The sequence below is a fragment of the Odocoileus virginianus genome, chromosome 27 (genome assembly GCF_023699985.2).
Source record: "Odocoileus virginianus isolate 20LAN1187 ecotype Illinois chromosome 27, Ovbor_1.2, whole genome shotgun sequence".
Taxonomy (NCBI): Eukaryota; Metazoa; Chordata; class Mammalia; order Artiodactyla; family Cervidae; genus Odocoileus; species Odocoileus virginianus.
Genome location: NC_069700.1, coordinates 20,903,561 through 20,922,097, shown reverse-complemented (window position 1 = coordinate 20,922,097; position 18,537 = coordinate 20,903,561). Strand labels below are relative to the sequence as shown.

Below are 18,537 nucleotides of genomic sequence, written 5' to 3'. Positions count from 1 at the left end.
CCTAATAAACCAGATTTCTGGTTTTCTGAAGAATTTACATAAATTTCAACCAAATATTTCAAGACATTTCTAATTTTTAAAATACACAATGTACCACAAAATAAAATTACACATGGAAGATTTGAAATTCTCTATATACGGCTATTTAAAATAGTTACCCTAACAACGTATTATGTATTTTTAAGTAGTTGTTTAAATAAAAGTATCCTTCTCAGGCTTTTTTGTTTGTTTCAAGCTTTAGAGTTTATTTATTTTAGACTAAGCAATGATATACCAAAAAGAGATTAAAAGGTGTTAAAAGCATTTAGAGAAAAAAAGTTAAGATTCTTTTCCAAGTGCTTTTTATTTGGGTTGGAGTGATCTTTAAGTAAAAAAGATAAAGGAGTTACTGACTTGAAAGGGAGAAGACAGTTATTCCCATTAATAAATTTTGTCTAGAGAATTTTAATTTCCAAGTCTATAATATCTGTCTCGGACAATATTAATCTGAGATTGGTTTTAGTTCTGGAAAGTCTGGAAAGAGAGGGTAAAAGCCCGTTTCAAGTCCCACCACACAACAAAATTAGAAAGAATGCCTCCCCATGTCCAGACTAGGTCCAGAAGCAAAGAAGGAAATCTTCGCTCAGCCGAAGATTTGTACAGATTTTATATAATTTAAGGTGTTAATGTTTAAAGTAGAGAAAAGGAGGGAGAAAGGAAGGGGGGGGGAAGGAGTCAGGGAGGGAGGAAGACAGGATGGAGGAAAAAAGGAAGGAGAGATGAGGGAGGGAGGGAAAGACAAAACGTAAAAATTAAACTGGAAATGAGGAAAGGCTTCAATTCTGAAGTTCCTTCTGATGCACCTTCTTCGAGTTTCTTTCATGTGACTTATCTTTTTAAAAAATAAATTAAAAATCTGCAGACTTGTTCATTCTGCACGATATGAAGCGTCGCCCCGGTTTTGATCGAATCAATATCCACAGCGGTTGTCCGGAGCCCTCTCCTCCGAGCGCACGGCAGCGCTCGGCAGTCCAGAGATTTAGAGACAATCGCCCTTTGCAGATTCACTCTTATCAGGTTTAATAACTTCCACCCCAAATTGCCCTGGTCCCTCCTCATTCCCTCCTGTCATTTATTTTCTGCCCCAGGGGCAGAGAGCCTCCACTGGACTTCCCTTCTGGCAGTGGGAATCCTTCCGCACCCTGGACGGAGTAGAAAAACAGAGGGGGTGGAGAAAGGGGGCAAAGAGGTGAGCGTTCGCTTCGATGAAATTCGGAAACCCTGTGCCTTAAAGGGCGCCCATTTTCGAGCTTCGGTTAACTTTGTTCCTGTTGATGTTTATGTTTTCCTTTAAAAAAAAAAAAGCTATACAAATCACCTTACCAAGAAAAAATACACTCAAACGAACAAACCCCCACATATCTTAAAGTATTTTTCAGTATCTTCTTGAAAAACATTCTGCTTAAATCTTCCAAAGGTTCAGGTGACCATTTCTTGATTCTCCGTGATTAAAACCACTTAAAAGTTATAGACAACAAATGCAGATATAAAATATCCCATGCCTCTGCAAAGACGGCTTGAAAATAGCATTGCGTGATTGTGCACCTATCTTGCTTCCGACATCTGAAAAAAAAAAAAAACCATAAAATGGAGACTTCAGCCAAAGAAAGAATGGCACATGGAATCCGTTGAAAATATAAACAACCCTTAAAGGATAAGCAGGACAGACTTAGGTGGTTATACAGTATTTAAGTTTTCAAATGCGTTGGGCAGAATGACTGGGAAAATATAAGAAATGGTCATTGTGGTGAGCCGGCTTTTTTGTTCTACAGTGACTAAGGTACAGTGGGGAAAAAAAAAAAAAAAAAAGTTGTGTAGCCATCAACACGGAGAGATCACCCTTAAAATCCCCAAATCCAGCTTTCAAAACCCTCCTGCTGAACAAACAAGAACAGGAGCTTTTGTATTTAAAAATCTCAGTAATGGTCCCCTTTTAAAATATACATAAGAAAATGGGGAAACTGTGGGCACCCCGGTTTCCCCTAATGAATTGTAAAGATTTAAATCAGTGGGTACAATGATTCATCATTTTCAGTATAGAGGTTTTTAAATGTATATATTTATATTAATCATGCTGACCAACTCTCTCTCCTTTAAATGCATGTTTAGAGTCTGTAGACTCTTCATGACCCAGGGGTGCTTATATAACTAAATGTGGGTGTCTGGGTGTAAATACGTGTTTATGATTTTTTAGAATATATATATGTCTGTGGGTTGCATCTAACTCCAGTGTGTGTAATCATGTTTTTCTCTCAGCTGAGGCTTACTTCTCCAGCCTATTGTTTGAGACAACAGATATAAGTTGCGATGGGAGAGGAGCGTCGGATTTGGTGTGTATCCCCCATTTCCAATTATAGATGGATCATTACAGACAGCGGAGTCCTGAGAAGCCAGACATCTGCTCCTCACATGAATGCACTCACCTCCTAGAGACCAGGCTGCCATCATGCTCTGGAAGCTCGTGGAGAATGTCAAGTACGAAGATATCTATGAGGTGAGCCGACACCCCCAGATGCATCTTAGAGCTTTGCAGATAGAGAATTTGAGCTTCTTGACACCCCAACTCATCTATATTTTTAAGCTATTTGCTTGTAGATTTCCGGCCGGGTTTCTCAGCTTTCTCTAACTTTTCGAAAAACTGGCTTGGGGAGACTTCGACATTCTGAAAAGGGACTTTAAGGTGGAAATCTGACTACTTTAACCTAGGAGATTTCTGTTTTTTTGCTATTTTATTTTTCTTTCTCTCTTCCTCGCCCCCCCTCCTTCAGGATCTGATGAGGAACGGGTGCTAGTGAATGTGGGCAGAGAAAATAGACACCAATAAAGGCAGAGTCTCCTCGTTTTGAGTGTGGGAGAGAATTAGACTTTCAAGCCTCCTTCGTAACAGACTCGGGCTTTGAATTTTTTACTTTTAATAACATTTTTGAGATCGATAACAAACGGATCCAAGTAGAGCACGAAAATTTAGAAGGAGGGCGGTCACCGGATAGACGGACAAACGGATAGATGGATGTAGAGAGAGCGCAAGCCAAGGAGCCGTAGCAGACTATTTTTAAATTTTTCTTTTTTTCTTTCATGTTTCGCTCCTTTGAGACTCGGGGCGTCCAAACGGCCCCATGTCTTGACATTTTTAGCCAAATTTTCTAGCCGGGTTGAGTGCGCACGGTTCGTTAGCGCTGAGGCCAGGGGGACTTCCCCTCGGGTGGAGATGCCGTCTGCAGCCCGGCGGGCGTCTGCGTCCTTGGGGCCCGGCGCGCGGGCCGTGCGCTCGGGTCTCGGGCGCCGACGGGGCGGCGGGGCTGCGCGCGGGACGGGCGGCCGGAAGGAGCGGGGACAGCGGCCCAGGCCCGCGGGACTTCTCTCCGAGCGCTGCAGCCGGGGAGCCCCCGAATTAGACTCTAGGGGGGACGGGGAGCACGAAGATTCCGAGGAGACGTCGAGGGAGGAAAGCGAGAAAGAAAAGCTTGGAGGAAGGTGAAAGGAAAGGGACAGAGGAATCGGGGAAGGGGGAGGTGGAAGCTGGCCAGCGGGCGGTGGCTGGAGGTCGGGAGGAATCGGGATAAGGGAGGCTGAGAAGCCAAGGCTCGGGCGATCGGCGCGGGAAGCGCTGGGTCGGACGAAGTGGTCGCGGTGGAACGCAGAGGATTCCCCAACCCGCGGGGAACGCGCCACCCCGCCCGCTCCGGGGCGATCCCAGAAAGCCGGACCGTGAGCCGCCTTGCGGACGCTGGGAGTGGGCTCCTTCCGACTCCGCCGGCCCAGCCTCGCGACCCAGACCGCGGCTCCGAGGAGCCGGCGCGCGCCTTACGGCCACTCGGTGGAGTTTCAGAGGCAGAGCCCGGCGCCCGCGCCAGGAATCTCCCAGCTCTGCCCAGCCCCGAATCTTGATCTTGGGGTGTATGTGTGTGTGTGAGTGTGCGTGCGCGCGCGCGTGTGTATGTGTGTGTGAGAGACAGAGAGAGGAGAGAGGGAGAGAGGAGATTCGTCTTTCTGCGCAATGATGACGGGGGCTTTACTCTCCTCTTTGTGGTTGTGTGTTGACTGTAACGGAGAGCCGCGCCTCCGCCTGGTGGGGTTTGTTTCGGTTCGGCCTCCTTTTCTTTCTTTAACAGCCGGGATAATGGTCAAGTCGAAGGCGCTAGAACCGTCCTAAAGAATGTGAGCGCCCAAAGTGGGCTTGGCGCGGGCTGGGATGGGACCACGGTGTGAATAGCTCGGGGTATACAGAGAGGGACTTCATTGGGTTCCGAAAAGTAAGCAGGATAAAACTCGTTCTAAGAGTCCAAAAGTAAACTGGCTAAATGGGAGGGAGGAGGGAGGAAGAGGGAGGGGTGGAGTGGAAGGGGGAAAGAGGGGAGAATAAAGGGGGTGGGGGAGAGGAGAGACCGGACGGAGAGAGACCAGAGATACTGCAGGTACTCCTATCTGCCTAATTTTTCTGCTCAAAAAAATATAGGAGAAGGCGAAGCCGGTGGAAGGAGTCTATTTAAGTCGGGAGGAAGGTTGAACTTTAACAGAAATGGCAGTCAGGCCAGTTGAACGGGTTCCTGAAACATCCAAAAAGGTTTTCTGTTGCCCCTGGCTTTGCCTGGAAAGGATAACTTTAGTGTACTTGAAGATTGATTGCATATATTTTAAATTGAAATTAAAAAAAAAAATCACAGACTGCAGGAGCACTAACGAGGGAAAGGCTACACAGGGAATGGAAAGCCCCCCATCTCGCCTCTGTCCTTTAATAAATAAGCATCATCTGCAGTATGCTGTGGAAGTCTGTAAACGTCACTGTAAACAACCGGGCCCACCGGTTTCCTTTGCTTTCCCCTCCAAAGGGGGAGGCGACGCCTTTTTATTTTGTTTTGTAATCTGCACGCCAAGCACCTAGGGCGATCAGTTCTTCCCATTAGGAAAGTCCCTCTCCAGGAACCCAGACACCTACGGTTCAGCCCGAGACCCCAAGGATGCTCTCTCCTTCACCGCCTGGTCTAGGGGAGCAGGGGCTGCTTGACGCGCGTCTTCGGCTCAGTTAATTGAAGTTCTGCCTCTTTCCTGCTAAACTTTTTTCCCCCGGCCTGCCTTTGCCAGCCCCCTCGTCTGATTACATCTAGTAATTCTCCACTGAATGAACGTCATTTACAATAGTAGGGGAGCTCTGCGCCCGCTGCTGTTCACGCTCCATTTGTCCTCCATTCTCCCTTTAAAGTACTCGTGTAATATTAATAGTCATGAATATCAATTATTATGAGGCGGTGTAGGCAAGCGGAGGGAGGAAGGGGCGCCCGAGCAGTCTGAGCCCAGCTTCGGGCGGAAGAGGACTGCTCCTGGAGCCTCGAAGAACCGCAGAAGAAAAAAGGCCAAAAAGCCAAGCAAGAGGCGGATGAACAGCTCTGTCTGTGTGTGACAGGCGTCGCCAATCTCGTTTGGGGGTGGGGGGGGATTTTTTTTTTTTTTTTTTTTTTTGATGGCTTGTCCTGGAAACACCTCCAGCTCGGCTCCTGTGTCCAGCTCGTTTTTCTGCTGGACTCCTTGATTTTTTTTAAAAAAAATCATTGTTTGATTTTGAGCAGTAACCAGGCTTTTTTTTCCAGATGTTAGTCCACACCTATTCATCCATGGTGAGTCTGGATTCACGTTGTACCAGAATTGCATGCTCTCTCCTCTCACTTGTCTCTGTCTCTGTCTCTTGTGTGTGCGTCTCTCTCTCGTCTCTGTCTTCCTTCGAGCGCCTTTGGCTTGGTAATTTAGCACCATAATTGGACGAGGCTGCAGCTGCTTCTCTGCATTGTGTTCGTCTGAGCTCCATGAGTCAGCTGGGGAGTAGGGGGAGGCCGAACAGAAAAACTTTTGATTTGCCATCGCAGCTGGGAAATTTAGGTGACTCTTTCTCCAGAGAGAACCATGGGGACTTTACCATGGCATTTCCAGAGAGGAGAGGGAGAATCACCCACGCTCATGCACACCTTCCCCTTTCACTGAGTTCAGCAGTCCTCTTAGGACCAACACTAAATTGTCTGGGCCTTTTGTCTTTATTTTTTGGTTTCCCCTCCTCCCAACCCAAGGTCTTTCATCTTCACACCCTGGAGTAGGGAACAATATTAGATAAAGAAAAGCAACCTTAGAAAGAACCCCTTTGAACCGCAGTTCAACTTAATTTAAGACGGACTCAGGATATGATTTTTGAATGAGATCCATTTCAACCCAACCCTACATAAATTATTTAATTCCTCTTGGGGAGGAAGGGGTGACTGGAAACTCAGATCAGGCAGATTCCTAGGTGTCCTGGAATGACCAGGTCGTCTTGGGAAACTCCTGGCCAGCGGGCTGGGTGGCCAGAAAGGCAGAAGTTGGTTTGTAAAGAGAGGAGCAGCACAGAAAATAGTAGGAAGTTTTATTTGTTATGCCCTGGACCTCTGGAAGAGTTAGAAAAACATAGTCTAAAACACCCAGAAGAACAAATACCGTGTGTTAGACTCCTGTATTTTTCATTAGGGAATTGATCATCTTCCCCCTCCCCCCCATACACACTGTTACTTTACCCTCATCCCTTTTGCCGGCTTTGCACCCCAACAGAAGGCTTAGATGTTGGTTCAGTGGGTGAGTTGCCCCCATGTTCCCCCAAAGCCTCGCGTTTGGAATTGCTGAAATCATGTACCCTCTGAGTCAGCTTGGGAGGCTAAGTTTCAGACTCTTGTTTCCCCTGTCCCGGGAAGAAGATGCCCAAGCCGGGTTTCTCCATCTGTCGCTTGTGTTTTTTGTTTTTGTTTTTTTTCCCTTCCCCTTCTCTCTCTCTCTCTCTGTCCTCTCCGCTCCCAGGACCGGCACGATGGCGTCCCGAGTCACAGCTCGCGGCTCTCCCAGCTGGGCTCGGTGTCCCAAGGACCTTACTCCAGCGCCCCGCCGCTGTCGCACACCCCGTCGTCAGATTTCCAGCCGCCCTACTTCCCGCCCCCCTACCAGCCGCTCCCCTACCACCAGGGCCAGGACCCCTACTCCCACGTCAACGACCCCTACTCCTTGAACCCCCTCCACCAGCCCCAGCAGCATCCCTGGGGGCAACGGCAGCGGCAAGAAGTGGGTTCAGAAGCCGGTTCTCTCCTGCCCCAGCCTCGGGCCGCCTTGCCCCAGCTCTCGGGCCTCGACCCCCGGAGGGACTACCACTCGGTCCGCCGGCCCGACGTGCTCCTGCACTCGGCTCACCACGGCCTTGACGCGGGCATGGGGGACAGCCTCTCGCTGCACGGCCTCGGCCATCCCGGCATGGAGGACGTCCAGGTAACGGCACACAAACAATAAACACGTAACAAACGCCCAGGGAGGGGGCACGGGTGGGGAGGGACAGCTCTGTCTTTTGGGGGAGCGGAGGGGGAGGCAGTTTGTATAGGAGCAGCTGGACTCCACGTAGGTAACTGTATTACCTGTATGACTCTCTAGTGGCGTTTTCTGGGGTTTTGATGATGAAAGCTAGAAGTGTGAGAAATGTAAGAATGAAGGAGAAAAGTGTACATGTGTTTTGCTAGTTTGGGATCGTCAGAATCAAAGCTAGGTGCTTTTGTCTTGCCTTAGCTAGGGGACTCCTTCCTGTTCTCTTGGCTTTGTGTAAGCAAGCCGGGTGCCCTCTCAACCTACCCCCCTGGGTCTGGCCCCCTGACGTGGCAGGTGGAATCCTGGCTGCCCGGAGGCTGGGGCTGCAGCGTGGAAGTGCAGGGACCCCTATAGAGGTTCCTGCTCAATTTGCAAAGACTCTGTTAAGCATGACAAGGCACATTGGGAAGAAAAACGTGTTATTTTGTCCAAGCCAGGTCTTACTTTGAATGTCCCATAAGCTGTAGAGCCCTTTTCCAAGAGAACTGAGCTCCAGAGGCAGCATCTGAGCAATGGAAGATTTATGGGGAGAGACCCAGAAAGTCATAATTCTGTTTGGGGGTTCATGAGGACACATACCATTTTGGAGGTTCTTTTCCCGGTTTGGACCATGAAACGGCAGTGGGGCAACATTCTCCAGGTCCTTCCCCAGTCCTTCTTTCTGCTAGTACCCTCTTCTCCCCCCTTGTCACCAGTTGAAGAGGCATCACATGTTTGTTTCTTAAAACAAAAGACTCCAAACACTCCCCCACCCCACCACTATCCCATCTGCAACCTACACAATGGAGCCTGATTTGGTGGAGAATACTTGGTTAGATTAAACAAAGAAACATCAAGGAAATGATTTCTGAAAACTGTCTGGGTGATTCTGAGCAGGTCTCCTTTTGCTCTTTAATTTAAATAGTCTCTAGAAAAGACAAATATGGTTGAAAGGTTTTCAAGTGATTCTTCAGTCTCATTGGCATGGTTGTCTATATTACGCATCCTTATAGACATACCTCTAAAGCGAAGGAACATGAAATGGGAAAGAGAAAGGATGCATGAGTCCTTTCTCTTTAACTTGCTGAAGAAAATGTATTTTGAATAGTTAAAATGTGGTGATAGCATTAAATGCTGTCTGTGTCTTGTCTATGATGGTTTACTGATTTAAGGGAAATGTAGTTATTTAGTATTTCCAGAAATAGTGGAATCACCTGAGTTGTGGCTGGATTTACCCAAAGTCATAAGTGGTAGTTTTGTTGATTTAAGCGAGTTTAACTGTTTCTGTCTTGGAGATATTGCTCATTTCAGAATATCATATAGAAAGGAAATATTCAGTAGTGTGTGTGTGTGTGTGTGTGTGTGTGTGTGTGTTTAATGCGTTGGGGTAATACTTGTCTGGGGGGAAAAGTTTTTAAATTAACCTTTGTGGGTACGGTTCAAAGTGCTAGATAATGAAAGTGGATCAACTCATCAGCATTGCTGTTGGCAACGCTACATTGGCTGTGTCCCTACCACTCTGCAGGCGGGGTGGTTCAGGCTACTAAACCCAGAGACTGCCCCCAAAGAGGGAGCAGATTTCTTTGCCTTTAGTCATTTTATTGTATTTTTAAGACAGAATTGTGAGAACTTTGGAGGGTTTGGTCAGATGCAAGAGGCGAGAGTAAAACAGGGCCAGGTCGGTGTGCGTTCGGGAGAACACCCTTGTCGAAGTTGCAGCCGGAGCTCCGACCTGGGAGGTGGAGAGAGCCCAGGGCAGAGAAAGCGCAGGCCCGGGGCCCCGGTTGCTCCCGCCCACCCCATCTCTCCCCGTCCCTCCCCCGGAAGCATCTCAGCAGGCCCCCTGCCGAGGTGGGGAGGCCCGTGAGACTTTCTCAGGGTCGACTCTTGGTGCCAGGGGTCAGGAGGAATTGACCCGGCGCCTTCCCAGGAAAAAGGGAGGATCTCTGTCTCCCACGCGATGACAGGTGTGCTTGATGAGACACGGGGCAGGTGACAAAGACAGACAGGGGAGGAGATGGACCAAAGATGAGACCCCTGAATCCAGAGGCTGCGCCTCCTCTGTTCCATCCCGGAGGCTCCACTTCTGAGTTAGGGATCAGGAGTGCAGGGGACTGTGTGGCAGGAGCGGCTGGCGGCTTCAGCGTTTCCCATTTCCTGCCTCTGCGGTATGGGTGGGCTGCGCCCCCCTCCCCCCATCTGTAAAAAGGGACCAGAGGTGCCTCCGCCTGGACCCCAGTCACTTGTTCCATCTCAGGGGCCTAGTGTGTGTCCCGGATCTCTCTGTCAGCCCAGCCGCGATCCGGCAGATACCAGGGAGCTACCAGGCCAAGGAGGGGGGAGTGGCCTCTCAGCCAAGGGTCCTCACCTGGCCCAGGGTCGGGGCAAGATGTTGTGTGACCTAGACACACACGCGGGGCCACCGCCCCGATCGCGAGAGAAGCAAAGGAGAAGAGCTAATTAACCAAATGCTTCTAATATTTTTTAAATGAAACTATAAAACCCTGTCAATTTCTATTTCAATTTACTCACAGGGGCTATTAAACCAGCAAATCGCTGTTTGGGTTCTGGTACGCTACATTTCACCCATTGTGTGTGTGTGTGTGTGTGTGTGTGTGTGCGCGCGCGCGCGCACTCGCGCGCACCCGCGCACGGGCAGGCACGCAGGGAGTGGGGACAGTGTTAAAAACTCAGAAAAACAGCATCAGAAAGAAAGAGAGCTGCAGATGATACTTAGTTTGGAGTTTGTTCAGTTGCTGTGAACACCTCTTTCCTTCTTCTGGTCTTTGCTCTCTAACCTCTCATCACCTCTCCTACCTGAGTGCAATCATATGAGGATGTTAAGTCAAAGCCCTTCACACACACACACACACACACACACACACACACTCAAACACACCCGACTGTCTTAAAGCAACCCCTGGTATCACTTTTAACTAAAGAAGTCTAGTAATTACGAGTCTGAGTTGTTTTTCCGAGCTTCCGCATGCAGTCCTAATTAAATCTTTACGATCCTCCCTGTGACGATTAAGCGCCAGCATGCTGCGTGAATATCCTGTACAAAAACCCAGCAGGCGGCCGTAATTAGATAGAAAATCAGACAAGAGCCTTCTCATTAACTACCACAAATACCCCACGTCGCTGATGAGGCGTATATACATATTTACGTACCGACGTGAGGGTGAGGTGTGGGGGCGCACGGTCCCGGCCCGTAAGATCGCTGGTCTGCCCGCCCACAGACACAGGCGAATATTTCTGTCCTGCGTGGACACGTCGCCGCTGTAGACACGTGAGCACAGAAAAGCGTGAATCTTGTGTGTGCGCGCCCGGTGTGCGTGGTGGGGTCTCCTGGGAGTTGAGAACAAGTTACATGAAGCATTTTTTTCTTTAAAGCTTTTTGTTTTTACTGTTTCTTAAGATGGAGATGGCATGTTGCAACATGGAAAATGGTTCTTATGGGGAATAACAATTTTCCTCATCTTTCTGAGAACAGAAGAGTGGCTATTAAAAACGAAAAGAAACAAATTAACATGCCCCCTCCGTGATTAGATCATCTCGTTTCTAATGTGCTGCTTGTTTGGGGTAGACAGTCTCTTCCTTGTGATGAACACACGCCCTGTCTGGGGATGCAGCTTGAGTGGGTGGGAGGTGCTGTCTAAACACAACCTCCCTCTCAAGCCCTTTGCTTTTTACTCCTCTGTAGAGAGGGTGACAGATTGGTCCAAATTTAGGTTTGTAAGGATCAAGGAAAGTGGCTGGACATTGCAGGAAAAGCTAACACTGATTTTCACTGGGGAGTAGAAGGTGGGAATCTACTGCTTTTGGATGCCCTGGGATGCACAGCGAGAAGCCTAGTGCATCTTGACAGCAAGAATATCATTCTAAGAGCCATTTCCCCTCTGAAGTGCAGCCAACATCTAGGGTCGAAATTTTCCTTCTCTGGAATGCAACTGGCAAGACTGTTCTTTGCCATGACCCAGGTGCTGCTCACCGGGAGATCCTGTGTGTGTGTGTGTGCGCGCGCGTGAGTGTGCATGTCTGTAGTTACTGCCTTCCTAACAGGTGTGCTTCTTGCTGGGCAGCAGCAGTGGCAGGGGGAGTAGATTGTGCAGGTCCCTCCGAGGGACTGTTCTGCAGCAGGAAGCTCATACAGCACTGAGATGTGTGTGAACTGCGGTGGGTGTGCGGTCCTGATCGCCTGCAAACGTGTTCCTATGTGTTGCTGTTTGCATTCCATTCCAAATTGCTCAGACTTTAATTAAAATCCTATAATGTAAACTATTATGTATTTGTAAAATGACTCTGGGGTTAAGATGCACTGGGATAGCACAGAAAACAGACATAGCTCTGACTAATATTGGTGGAAATCCTTCAGTGGCTGCCAAATTTTCACAATTCATAAGAGCGAATAATATAAGTTTATGTGTCTATGTAATATCTATGTTTAATATAATCACTAAACCAATCCTGCATCCCAGATGCCTCTCACAGTTTCCTCTTTCCTCTTCTTTCATTGGAAGAATTTATAATTTGGGTGAATTTCATTTCTGTGTCCATTTGGAGGTAATAATAATAATAATAATAAAACCTCCCTTTGTGAATTAATATAAATGGAAATAACAGAAACTCCAGTTTGGAATGACATGATTTATGTGTGTGATTCTTTAATATCCAGTCGATTTGAATAGTGATGTTTTTATATTCACAGTCAGTTGAAGATGCCAATAACAGCGGCATGAATCTATTGGACCAGTCTGTCATAAAAAAAGGTATGGACTCTCCCTCCCCCCCAAAGTAAGCAAAGTTTTCCTGTGCATTCATGTCTTTATGATGCATTTTCACTTTTAAGGACTTCATTGTTTTATAAGACACCAGTGTTTGTTCACAATCATAGGACAGTGGCTATCTGGATGAAAATGCCTGTTGGGAAGAAGGGATGGGGGTGGGGGACTGAAGGCAGAAACCCTGATGAGAGAGACAGAGACCATTGCCATTTTTCTCACAGTACATTCGCTAGCAATCCTAGATACATCATAAATAATTGAACTACCATTATGTATGGTTGGGAAACACTGCTTTCAAAAACATGAGCTAATTATTTCATTGATAACTGGAGTTTGTTGAGCCAAACCCTATGCCATTGGGGCAGCTCCTTCTCTCCTTGCTTTTGTATTTTGGGGTGGTAATTTTGTTCCCAGTTCTCTGTGTTTTACGAGTTGTTTCTTCAGATTTTTTTTTTTTTAACTGTGCCAAATGTGTCGCTAAATATGCTCTTCCTGAGAAGCTGAGCTGGCCTCTGAACATTTCTCAATCTTCCTACATATGCATTCATGATTTAGTGTGACTGTGGAATCACCCCATACTGTTAAAGGGCATGTGATATTAACAAATGTTTGCAGTCTCTTGTACAGCTGTAAGCAAAATAATTAACTAATTAAACTAATTAAATGTAATTACAATAACTCATTTCGGGCGTATTGCAGCTGCTTAATTTTTCCCCCCTCTTCTCTGACAGTCACTGAGAGAATGCTTGGCGATTAGTGTGGCTGCCAAAAGGCCCGAATGTCACTCACATGCCACAAATTTAGGAGCTTGAATGTGTAAACAGTGCAATCTTTAATTATCGCAAGAACCGGTATTTGGAGCTACAGTTTTAACTACTGTAACCCTTTTTTTATCAATGCTGGAGAAGGCCTGTCCTTCTGTTTGGTGTCAACAATTCCTAGCTGCAGTCACTTCTGATTCATTTCAGCCAGATGACATTCACAAAAACAATAAAAAGGAAAAGGATGGTTTGAAAAGTAATGCAGAGTCAAGCCGGTAGAGTAGGACGGTTGTGAAGGAAGGATTGCAAGCAGGATGAGGTGTGCTCAATTTTCTGCTCTTACAAAAGCAGAAAAAGTCACTTTGAGAGGTGGGAGGCGGGGAGGGGAGGCTGTACTTGAAATGATGCCATTTGGCTTTTGAAATGTAATATCCTGAAGAAGACTAGTAGGGTTTGGGGTAAAAGTATCTAAGTGTTCCTCCAAATGTCTCCGACTCTTCCTTAGATAGTATCATTTCGGGTTTTTAATGCCAGGGTGTGGGTTTGCTGGGACATTTGGGCTTGCGCTTGGATTTGCAAGTGCACTGACAGCTCACTTTCACCATTCCCTCCTGGGTCTTCTCTTCTGGTTAATTGCTGGTTGATGGGATGAAGCGGGTGGATAGTATGGGGAGGAGGAGAGGCGCTTCTTCATTGGCTTTCTTGGTTTCTTTTCTAGTTTCCGTCCCTTTTCATGGAAAGCTTGAACCCCTTAGCTCAGAGGTCTCTATGGGGGCTGAAACAGCATCGGGGCTGGTGGTGGGGCATGCCCAACTGATGACCAATCAGAAATATTATTAATAGTCAGGCCAATAAAAATATTTGGAACTTAACTTGCCTAACAAAAATGGAGCTGAAAATATTCTTAGATGTGGGATGCTTTGGTTTCAGGGCTTGTGTATGTTTGTCCGTGAAATGTGAATATGTATGTATATTTGAGGATCTCCAGGAATAAGAAAAGGAGAATTTTGACTAACGTGGCAGTTTCTGGTTTTGGAAACATGGACTACTTTTTATGCCCCCCGCAGACATTTTTAAAAATGCACAGCCTAACACATCTAAGTGGCACCCCAGTCATTCTATTGATTTAAGGAGTGTGGTATGAATATGAAGTGTGAGGTCAAGTCCATTATTTAATATTTCAGGTATTTGCTTTATTACATGACGAAAAGATCCTAATATTATATTTTTATCTTTAGAGAGCCATGGGCAAAAGTGGAGTAAGTGCTTGATTTACTTTTCTAGATCACTACGAACCACTTAAAATAAGGTTACGGATTCATTCATTAGCTCTGTCCCTGCCCTCTGGTCTCCCGTCTTTGCCCCTCCCCCACCTTTATGAGGAAGAGATTAATTTCATAACAGAGGAGGTGAGAACGTTTCCTGGACGAAATATTCTAAATTTCAACAACTGGCAAGGGACTTGGTTGCTTTATTTGTTTTCTAATGGGCTTTTAGAGAGATTTTTAAAGGTCTGCCTTATTAATAAAGTGGCAGCAACTTGCCCAGGTTTAGGCTTCTGTGCTTCTGTGTGTATTTAAGGGAGAGGACTTAGACATAAAGGATATATATCTCTATGTGTCTGCATGTGTCTCTCTAATTCTGCAAGGTCTCCGTCCTAAAATTTAACCCTGTCCAGTTTTGTGCCCGTGTTGATATCGCCCCATTGATTGTAGGCTAGCTCTCTTGTTACGTTTGCTATCTGGGCTTAGCTGACATTTCTGAAGTAATTTAGTTAAGAGGAAATGAGTTGTTCCCAGTAGAGAGAGCAAACGAGTGGAGTGAAGGTAGCCAACGTGATAAATGGCTCTTTCATTTGAAGATCTCCAGAGCTCGTTTACGGCTAATTTTCTGTATTGGCCCCCTTTGAGCTATTAATGCAATCGGCAGGGACTGGGGCCCCTCTCCTCTTAGCTGCCCCATTAGAGCTCCCATTAAGCCAGCGAGTCTCAACTCCATCGCAGGAGTTGGGGGCGGGGGGAGTAATGAAAGGTGCTTTTTAAACTCTCCTAATCTAAACCGGCAGAGGGTGGTTAATACGATTTGAAGGGGGCTGGTCAATGAGCAATCAATAAAGTAATAATGAGAAGGATTCGGTACATTAACAGTCTAAAAATCCAACGAGACATTAAAAAATCATTCTTAACTCTCAGTTCCATTAAGATTAGGAATCTGGGCCGGGCAGGGGGTGGGATGGTGCCCAGCTCCTATAAATGATCACTGCCACTCTCCTACCAGCTTAATCTAAAGAAGACTCACCTAGGCTTTCAGAAAAAGTTTTTGGTGCAATTAGAGGCCAATATGCAATCGACTGGACATCTTAGACAGCAGAAAAAGATGCTGGGATATCTTGGAATGACTGGCGTGGCTGGAGTCCAAGGTCCAAGTGCTGTGACGATGAGGCGTTTTCACTGGTCTTAGGGATATCCTGTTTGGTTAGTTTCAGTTCAACTTCTTGGTTCTCTCCCACTTTTTTCCCGTTAGTTCTGGCCCCTTCCCCACATAAACACTTCGACTGCTGTGGATTTTCTCTGGGTATGGAGGGGAGATAGAGGAATTGCCAATTTCAATTACAAGGGGTTCTGTTGAGACTCCCCCTTCTGACCTAGGAGGTCAAAGCACCCAGAGTCTGTCAGAACCTCTGAGAAGGCTATGAGTTTCCTCTCAAAGGGAGAGGTTCGCATTTGCAGAGCTGACTTGGGTCCCCATCAGCCTTTATTCAACTAGAGGCTCTCAGCTACATTCCAGCCACACAGGGGGTAATCAGAGTTCATAGAATCTCAAAGCTGGAAGGGTTAGACACTCTTCTCCAACTCCCACCCCCACCCTCCAGTGAGGAAACTGAGGTGAAGAGAAGACAAATGACTTCTCCAGGTCCCACACACCCGAGTCAGATGATGGGATCCAACTCAGTTTCCAGCCTCTTAGGCTTTGCCCCAAAGGATGCCCATAACACAGGATGTTCGTAGTTTCCTTATGTTCTGGCTTTCTCTGTGCGAAGCCTTTTTATGTTTTTTCTTTAGGATTTCAGTGCTCATGTTTATACACATGCTCTTATATACATATGGAATAACATTTAGCCCCCAGGTAGATAAGAAACAATCTAAGTATGAGGAAAAGGGTGATCTGCTGGTGAGAAGTAATTATTTCAAGCAATGCTCCACCTCTTGCTGCTTCCGGGTATAGTTTCCATATTTGAGTCTGAGCACCTTTCAGAGGGACTTAGGCTTCAGTCCATTAGATGGGTTCATTTCTTCCTTCTCTCCCACCAACAGATCAGAACCACAGAAAACCTGCCTCCAGTCAAACACAAAGATATCAGAGCTGTGATTTCATACTTAAGTGTAAAGAGTAAAGATGAAACGCTGGCTTATTAACACTTTGGCTCTATAGCATTCACTAATGAATAAGATTTTCTCCAATCGGTTTTCCTTCCACTCTCTCAAATTAAACTCCAGTCTCTGTAATGAAATATTGATCGATTTTTAAACCTCTGTTCTTCTGCCCCCATGTAATGCAAGTTAAAAGGGAGGGGGGCAAGTTTTGTGGGTGTTACATCCAGAAGTTGGCCACGCTATCCAACTGAGAACTGAAGAGGGAAAAAAAATCCCACCCAGTTTTAATGTATGCACAGAAAATTGTAAACATGTAAAGAACTGAAAGCTTCACGCTGAGTTTTGCTATGCTCCATTTCCTTACCATTTCCTGCTGTCGCTTTAAACCTATCTTAGTCATCTCTGGGTTCCGTGAGCAGGAGCAGTGTGCTCATAATTACTAACAAATCAACCGGGCCCTGTTGCTCCCTGGGTTTATTGATAAGCTGGAGGAAAGCAGAAGGGAAAAGACAAAGAGAATAAAATATGGGGTTAATCAGCTGAGGAAAGCAGGTGTGAGAATGGAGGGGAAGGTAGATGCTAACAGTAGGCTGGACTTAGAAGAGTGTGAGACAAGGCATGTGCAGAGTATAGTTTAGGAGACCATTCAGAGGCCAGCGTTTAGCACCTGAAGATGAGAGAGTGGAGGGTATGAACAAGATTGATACTGAAATTCAAAAATAGAAATATAACCTGAAGTGCGTCTGCTCAAAGTCTTGTTGAGCTGGGGTGGGGGGAGAAGGGGAGTGAAGAAACATCACCACTCCCCAATTCCTTCTCCCTCTAGACAGCAGAGTGCTGAGGGATGCTGCCTGGGTGGGTGATATTTAGATGATAATGTATATGCAAAAAGGAAATTGCTCTTGTCAGGTAAATCAGGCAATTAACAATAGTGAAATTGAGGGCAGGCTATAAAATGTCTCAAAAGGCCTGGCTTTTCAAGAGATTTGGCACCTGGGACTGTGAAAAGCAGGCAAAATTCCAGTTCTCAGCAGATATTCGGTTATCCAGTATGGTAAATAGGAATTAACTTACTATTTTCAAGTTGCTTGGCCATGGGGGATGGGGGGGTTCTGTTTAAATTATCTTTCTAAATACAGTAGGATTTAAATTTTTAAATTTTGCTGAATATCGAAGACGAGGCTTTTTATACAACTTATTTCTATAGTTCATACCATATTAAAACTACAAAGGGCCATCTGTATTTTGCAAAAAAGTTTTTCCAAGGTTACCATGATCATACATTGTTTGCTTATAGTGCCTGCATATGAATCTGAAATACAGAAATCAGGACAGCAGTGAACAAAAAAGGCATATTGAAATAGATGTGGATATTGTGTAAGAGAATTAAATGATAGGGTGTTCCCACCCCAATCATTGTTTTTTAAGTGACTTTAAATCCGTATTTTACTCACATTTAATTAATACTCTTCGAATTTGCATTGGTTCGCTCTCAAATGGGAAGCACTTCACTGATTGTGATGAAGGGAATCAGAAAGAAGAAACCCCACTTTGTAACTGCCCCACCACTGTGACAGTGCAGAATATTCACTTGGTTACCTGACATCATTCATTCAGCTCTGGGAGAGACTATATAGACAGATCAGAAACTCTAAAATGTCTACTAAGAAGTAGAAAAAAGGCAATGCTTGTCTCCCTGTCCACTTTCCTCAGAAAGACCTTTCTACAGGCATTTGTAAAGAGCCAAATGCAATTTATAGGAAATAGAAGATTTGAGACCTACCGTTTAGGAGTCTCTAAAATATCATGAAGGTCTGAATGCTGGGATCTGTGGTAGAGAGAATAAGCTGTTTCGAGAACACTCAGGGCGGTTAGTCTGTTTTAGTCAAGGGAGGTTATATAACTTGCTTGACGTGTGGGGTTCTAGGTTCCAGAGAGAAGAAAAAGCGTATCTTTCTCTAACCAGGATTATAGAGTGAGACAGAGTCTTTATTAAAAAGGAAGAATGGAAGCATCCTTTTTCATGCCAGAAACATTGCATGTTTCAATAAGTCCCCTGGCCTGGTGATCACTGGAGAGGTGCTTGAGGGGCTTCAGACCCCCATGGAAGAAGCTAAGGTTTAGGGCAAGCCAGCAGGGAGAGTCTCCTGCCCAGGGGCCTGCAGAAAGAAAACGGGCATCAGCCATGTAGAAGTCCAAGGGAGGGAGACTGCCAGGGAACTGGGAAGCTGACCGTTCACT

General features: G+C 46.1%; 1 protein-coding gene across 10 annotated transcripts in view; it reads left to right on the top strand.

The window, feature by feature from the left end:
• Positions 1-1,447: 1,447 nt before the first annotated feature.
• Positions 1,448-18,537, top strand: part of TFAP2B (transcription factor AP-2 beta) — a 30,932-nt gene continuing 13,842 nt past the window's right edge. For 3 of the 10 annotated variants that reach the window (XR_011483881.1, XM_020885414.2, XM_020885413.2), the window contains exons 1-4: positions 1,907-2,533; positions 5,625-5,651; positions 6,850-7,308; positions 12,086-12,146. Coding sequence is in view for 9 of the 10 variants with exons in the window: in XM_020885414.2 (XP_020741073.1) it covers positions 2,453-2,533; positions 5,625-5,651; positions 6,850-7,308; positions 12,086-12,146 (628 nt within the window). In the remaining variant the exon portion in view is untranslated. Of the gene's footprint in view, positions 1,820-1,905; positions 2,534-4,436; positions 4,455-5,624; positions 5,652-6,849; positions 7,309-12,085; positions 12,147-18,537 lie in introns of those variants that run through there. The other 7 variants (XM_070456322.1, XM_020885411.2, XM_020885415.2 and 4 more) reach the window with 5 other exon arrangements.